General features: G+C 27.1%; 1 protein-coding gene across 1 annotated transcript; it reads right to left on the minus strand.

The window, feature by feature from the left end:
• Positions 1 to 1,102: 1,102 nt before the first annotated feature.
• LOC108324716 (polygalacturonase) lies at positions 1,103 to 6,670 on the minus strand. The gene is made up of 5 exons (XM_017557648.2): positions 6,478 to 6,670; positions 2,592 to 2,653; positions 2,144 to 2,452; positions 1,519 to 2,037; positions 1,103 to 1,393 (listed from the first exon to the last, which is right to left on the minus strand). The coding sequence occupies exons 1-5, from the start codon at positions 6,668 to 6,670 to the stop codon at positions 1,157 to 1,159; spliced, it is 1,320 nt and encodes a 439-aa protein (XP_017413137.1). The 3' UTR covers positions 1,103 to 1,156.
• Between the last annotated feature and the right edge of the window lie 1,020 nt (positions 6,671 to 7,690).

Consider the following 7,690-nt stretch of genomic DNA (forward strand, 5'->3'; position numbering starts at 1 on the left):
GTTAAATAAGAAGTATTACATGTATTATTTATTTGCTGAAAGAAAAATAAAAACAATTTTTAAAATTAACGAAGTTCTGAAATTAATAGCTATATACATGATTTTATAATTTTATACATACATATGATACGTTTTAGTAGAATTAGATTTGTATTATTAAATTAAAAGTGAAAGAAATTCTAAGGGCATTGCTTCTTGCGCTCCCTTGTTTTCTTGCAGCACCTCCATAGTCCTTAAAATATTAGTTATTCCTTCAATGAAATAAGTAAAAATAGTGTTTTTCATTTTTCAATTTTAGCTCTGAATTGTGTAATTAAAAAATATTTCGGATTACACATAGAAAGGAAACGGAAACGGAGGTGAAAGAGTAGATGTGCGTACAAGGGAAAGAGTTGGATAAAACTGTTATTTTATCATGTATATAGGGGTGCATCAAGAAAATGTGGGATTCTTAAACGAATGGTCATTCTAAGAGTTGGGAGAATTATATAATTTTGGACTTCCAATAAATTTATTAAGCCCTTTTTAGCAAGAGAAAAAAAGATAATTATATTGTATCCATTAAGTACAACAGACAACTTTGATGAGAGGTTTGGTACAATTGTACTAACAAATTAAATAAAAGTATTGTAACTGATTTTAATGGAAGTATTTTAAAATATAAAAAATTAAAATTTCTCTTTTAAAAAAATTAATATCTGAAATTGAAATCTATGAATACTAGTATTATCAAAAAGTGTTTCAATTTAAAAGGTAGTAATGACTTGAGTTAACCTATAAAATAGTGAACCCATCAAATTAGCTTTAATATACTCATTTGAAAAATAATCGATACTTCATATTCTAATAATATAGATTAAATCAAATCATTCTAAATTAATTAAAGGAAAAATATTTTCTTGGCTTACATGAATATTTCATATAATTTCATAAACATTTCGATATGACATATAACCCATAAAATATTTATTGGATATGTTCCCATGATTAAAACGCATTTTTATTAAAAAATATTATATACATTATTGGTGTTTTACTTGAATTTGTTTCAAGTATTTATTTAACAAAGAATTACATCAATAACTAATCCTACAATGGTTCTTTTACTCTATTAGGACAAATAATTGTATATATAAATTGTTTAAAAAAATTTGAATTATTCTTTCTTAGTAGTTGGAGCTGTACATTCAGGAACCTTCCCTGTTATTTTTGGCTTGACATTAGAGCATGTAGCTGTTGCCGGAGCTCCATTAAATGTGAGATCAACGTTAGATATCTCTACACCCTCACATGGTACACCACTACTACAAGCAAGAACAAGTCCTTCTTTAGTTCCTGAAGTTCCCTTGATATTCTTGATGATAACTTTGCTTATCTTTATTTTCGATGGATTCTGAATCATCACGACAATAAGAGATATGATAAAAGTTAGGTGTTTAAGTCACCTTAGTGCAAGAAATATTTTTGTACAAAAAGAATAATCTCAATGTGTACATTAATAGATAAGGAACTAAATACCTGTTTGGAGCATTGGTTCCATGGACAATACTCTTGGTCTATGATAACAGGGTTCGAAACATTGTCCATGGTAATATCTTCAAATTTCATGTCTGTAACTGTAATTGTTCCTGGCTGATTAGGCCAAGTCTTAATCCTTACTCCATTGGTAGTTCCTTTCAAAGTGCAACCCTTAACTGTGATACCTTCAACAGGCTCTTCTTCCTTGTATTTACCAAGGCTTCCAATACTAATACCATGACCAGGTCCACATGTCACATTTTGCACAAGTACTTGTCTGCTACCGTCACCTAGTGAGACACAATCATCTCCCGTGGCAATCTGTGTATTAAGAACATTCACACCGGTGGATCTGCCAATGTGAATGCCATCGGTGTTGGCACTATCACCTGGAGCAGTTACTTTAAACCCATCAAATGTGAAATTGTTGCAGCCCAAAACATTGACATGAAAGTGTTTACTATCCTTGGTTGTGATTCCACGAACTATTGAATTATTGATGAAATTGAAACCCAAATTCTGTTGACATTTGATGAAAGAATATAAAAAAGAATGAAATTTAATTTTAATAAATGCATAAGTTGTGCTATATTTTATTCGAATTTTGATGATAATACTTATTTACCATGCCAAGCAATTTGCATTGGACTTTTTTTGAACAGTCATTCTGTTTCCAAGCATATGAACCTTGACCGTCAAAAACTCCATTACCAGATATGGTTAAGGAGTTAACATAGCCGATCCTAAGCAATTGATCACCTCCAACGTCCTCTGGCTTTACAGGTGCTTTAATTGTGCCATCAACTTGAATTTCAATAGGAGCCTTGCAAGGACCTTTTACATCTACATGAGTCATTTGATATGTTCCACTTGGAATCACTATTTTAACAGCAGATGTGGATGCACATGCTTCAGCCCAAGCACTTGTAAGAGCCTAGTGAATATAAAAATAATGCATTATTGAAAGACATTGTAATAGTAATAAAAAAAAAATCTATGACTTGCGGTGAAATGTGTTTTGTTCTCATCAATACAATATCATATATCTTTTTGTTCAATCTGAAATGGCATACCTTAGCTATGTCTTGATTTGGTTTTCCTCCAAATTTTGATATTTCAATAGTAACTGATTGAACTAAAATAAAATTAATAGTACAAAAAGATAAAAGTAATATAATCACAGAGAACTTCATATTTTTTTTTTCTTGTTTTCGATTGTTCCACACTCTCACTTGTGTGTTGAGTGATTTAATTTTCAAAATACATAACTTTATTTATAGTCACCTAAAAAGAATTAAAGGCCATTAATATTATAGCAACTTGAATGAAAATTATGATCCACATGTATTTTTCCTTTTTTTAGTTGTTAGTATATATTTAGGATGCACTTATTTACTGTTAACTTTACATCATCAATTATCATCCTATTTTTACATTCCTCCTATAAGCTATCAATGTTGAAAAAATAATTTAATTTTAAGTAATAAGTTTTGATTGAGTCAAATGTTTTAAATTCAAGACATAGTTTAGTTACGAGAATATGAAATTTCTAATGCTCATTTTATTTAGATAAAACTGTATTAAAACTTTAATAATATATTTAACTGAAAAATATTAATTGAATTATTTAGTATAATAAAAGTTTTATTCCATTAAAATTAGTGAACTCATTATTATAATAATCTAATTAAATTATATTATAATAAAACTTGAACTATTTAAATAATTTAATTATTTAAAAAATTAAAATATACAATATTATACGCATAAATATATCATTATAAAAATGATTATATATATATATATATATATATATATATTATGTAATATATTTAGAAATAAAATTATAAATATTGTTATAAATATATTATATTCATTATTCAAAAACAACCAATATTAAATAAACTTAAATTTAATTGTCTAAATAAATCTTAAATTGGTGAAAAGCAAATTTTGAGAAGGGAAATAGTTTAACTAAATTCAAAATGTTGGAGTTGTTCTTATTGGTAAACTTCTTTGTATGTTTTCAATTGCTATATATAAAAATAGTTTAAAAAGGAGGGTCATATTAGAGTAAAGTTTGACATTTTTCACCATGTATCTACGAGGGTTACTCCCTACACCACCCCACTTTGCTCCCTCCACCACCACATTTTTTTAAAATTCCAAAACTATCCTTTATATTTTAAAATATCCTACACTCCACCTCTTTTCTTCAACGGATGTTAACATCCGTTGAAGAAAAAATACTTCCACGGACGTGCCATATCCGTTTACGGATGTGGCGACATCCGTTGCCTTTTTTGTTTTTTAGCTTTTCGTTTTTTTATTTTTTTTTGTTTTAAATTAATATATAAATATTATTTAATTATTTTAAAATTATTACTTAATTATTTATAAATTAATTTTATTTTATTTAATAAAATAATAATTATTAATTTTAATTTATGTATTATTATTTAAATAATAATTAAAAAATTTATTATAAATATATTAAAACGGATGTGCCACATCCGTTAACGGATGTGCCACATCCTTTAACGGATGTGGCGACGTCCGTTGCATTTTTGTTTTTTAGTTTAGCTTTTTTATCTTTTTTGTTTTAAATTAATATATAAATATAATTTAATTATTTTAAAATTATTACTTAATTATTTATAAATTAATTTAATTTAATTTAATAAAATAATTATTATTAATTTTAATTTATGTATTATTATTTAAATAATAATTAATTTTTTTTTTATAAATATATGAAAACGGATGTGGCGACATCCGTTGCCTTTTATGTTTTTTAGTTTTTAGTTTTTTTAATTTTTTATATTTTAAATTAATATATAAATATTATTTAATTTTATAAAAATTATTATTTAATTATTTATAAATTAATTTTATTTTATTTAATAAAATAATTATTATTATTTTAATTTATATATTATTATTTAAATAATAAATAAAAAACTTTTTAAAAATCTATTAAACGGATGTGACCACATCCGTTGAAGTTTTTTTTTTTAAATAAAAATAATAAACTAAAATATAGAATATGTAAATAAATGTTACGGATGTCAACATCCGTTGAAGGTGAAACGGATGTTGACATCCGTTTTATAGAAGGGCAAATAAGGTATGGGGAGGTGCAGGGAGTGGTTGGTGGTGGTGGAGGGAGCAACTCTATGTACCTACGTATGTCAGAAAATCCTGGGCCGAACAAAAGCCCACCAAAAGCCTGACACTGTGAGACATCTTTGAATTTCGTAGGCTTCAGACCAGACAGAACGATAAATATAGTGGACCGGAATATTTTATTAAATGGGGCTATTACCTCTATAACCAATTAACATTGTTTACATTTATATGTATTGGACGTTTTCATAAAAAGAATGTATACTCTTTTAAAATTCTTATTAATTTTTTATTTTAAAAACCTATGCACTTCAAAGGAAATCACTTTGTATTATACTTTATTTTAATATAAAATTATTTTTTTTTCAATTATTTTTTTTGTAATTTTCGACAAATATTGTGTCTTTATTGGTAAGGAGTAAGTAAAATAGGGATGACAGTTAAAATTGAGTTTTTTGTATGATAAAAATCAGTAAGAAAAATTACGAAAATCTTAATCAATTTGACAGGTAATTATTTAATTTATTTCATTTGTATTTCAGTTTTATTTCAAAAGGATGTAAATGTAAAGTTTTAGGTAAGAAGAATTCAATTTTTAAAAACAAAAATGTGAACCTTTTTTTTATTCTTATAATAAATAGTCTCTAAATTGAATCAGTTTTATAAACATATATTTTGATTTCAAGCCGGCTTTAAAAAGTAAATCTAATTAATAATAATAACATTCTGATTTTCATAAACATTACCAAACAGAATATTAACTAAATCAACATTAGGATAACTGTAAAAAAGAATAGCGAGATAAGAGATTAGATTTGCCAAGAAAAAATAGTTAAAAACTAATGATTAACTTACCTGTGCAATAAAAAAATAATAATATATTTTTAGTTTCTAAATTTTAAAATGAAATTAAAATCTATGTTTGTATGAAACTTTCCTACAAGTTGATTTTTAAATTTTAAAAATAATAAATATAATTATTTTAATTTAGTTATGTAAATTTATTTTACGTGTGAAACGTTTTAGATTAATATTTAAATTATTTATTTTAAATTATTTATCTCGTTTGAAATATTTTAGTTTAAGTATTAGTTTCAAAAGTCATTTAACATCTAAAAATATATATTTTTAGATTAAAAAAATATATTTATTCATTCTTAAAATTAATAGAATAAAATGTATTAAAAATTTAAATGTTGATAAATTGTAATTTTATATTCAAATTTAGATATAAAAAAGCATATCTAGCCAAAAGAAAAAAATGTTTAATTTAATTTTATGAAATTGACCCGATTCTAAATTCATGTATTATTTCTATTTTAGTTTTCTGACCTGAATGCAAAATAAAAATAGAAGTAGCAATCCATGAATATTTGAATTTCAGAGTGCAGGTGCGATTTAAATTAACAGAGGAGAAAAAAACACAGTGGTAAATACACAGAGTTGAATAAGAGTTTATATTAATTAAGTTGAGTTGAGTTAAATTAAGTAAAGTACACGTATTTTGTAGATGTTATATTTATGAGCGAAATAGTTTGGTTGATCTAAAAGAGGAAATGAGAGGTTTTTAACCCAAATAGACATACATAGAGTGTGGCTTGCTATGTAATATAGAAGTGACAGAGGGATAGGTGGATAAATATCATCATCAAACTTTGACAAACCCAATCATGGTACGTTCCCTCGTGTGCCACACCTATAAAGCATAAACTTCCCCACAATCACACCACCAAACCAAATTCCTCTCTCTTTCTCAAAACCATTTCATCCATATCACAACCTACTACTATATTCCCTTTCAGAGATCATGCAAGAAGATATCAATTCATGCACCAAACATGTGTGTGAACCCTTCAAAGCCTTTGGAAGGAGATGCACAAGGTTGGCCAAGGAGCAAAGGGCAAGATTCTATATCCTCCGTAGGTGCATCACAATGCTTCTTTGCTGGACAGAATGAACTTTTCTTTCCATCCACATGCTCTTTCCTTTCATGCTTTGTACAGTTTTCCTCAGACAATGCTTTCATAATTCACTTGTAATCAAATCATGGATATACTTTTTGCAATGAGTGATTAATCTAAGCTTCCATCTACCCTTTTCTTTCTAGTTCTCTTCTTTTATAAAGATTGTGTATTCAGCAAATAGCTTTTCACTGATGATGAGTTTATAGGACTATTGTCAAACACCTACTCTGCAGAAACTCACTGTTTTCTGACAAATCTGCAAAACAAAACCCATTAAACTTTTGGAAACAAAACCTATGAAAAATGTGATTAATTAATAGTGTTTGGTAAATTTGAGCAAGCATCTGAGAGAGAACGAGAGAAAAGATGGCCCCTGTTAGAAAACAAACACTCTCTAGCATTACGTGTGATGGGAAAATAGCCAGTAAGAAATGACCCCCACAAAGTGCCATGCTAGGTTGTGTGGGATCCATGGCTCTTGTTTGAATGTGTGTGGATTATCCATAACCATTGCATTTAAGGATAGTTTTCAATACACTATATCCATCAATGTCAACAAACTTCTCCAACTAATAAATGAAAATTATTAGTCCCAGAAAAAAGTATTCATAATTCTGGAAATATTTGGACTTTAGAATGGTAGATTCCGAAGAATTGGGTTGGTGTGTGTCCCATCCTTGTTAGACAAGCTGTGACAAGATTTGAAGTTTTTCAACTTTTTAATCTCAAAATCCTATGAATAATGAATCAACAAAAACTGACCTAATTCGAAAACAAAAAGCTCCTATATGTTCTATCAAAATATCAATGTAATTTCTCATGGAATGAATAATGTTTTGTTTGACCCTACCAAAATTGAGCCATCAACAAATTAAAATCTCTCTATTAATTAAAGTGACACCCATTCGCTGTTATTGTAAGTTTGGATTGCTTTAATGTCGCTTTTTCCTTCTTTTTTTCTGATAACGGCAATACCTTCCAACAAAACAATTTCTGGTATCTTTTCTTCAATTTTGTAATACTAAAGCATCTCCGTCTCAAAGGAAACAAAATGTTTTTCCAAGAGCTACCCTTATATTACA

This window comes from Vigna angularis, chromosome 3 (assembly GCF_016808095.1).
Source record: "Vigna angularis cultivar LongXiaoDou No.4 chromosome 3, ASM1680809v1, whole genome shotgun sequence".
NCBI lineage: Eukaryota > Viridiplantae > Streptophyta > Magnoliopsida > Fabales > Fabaceae > Vigna > Vigna angularis.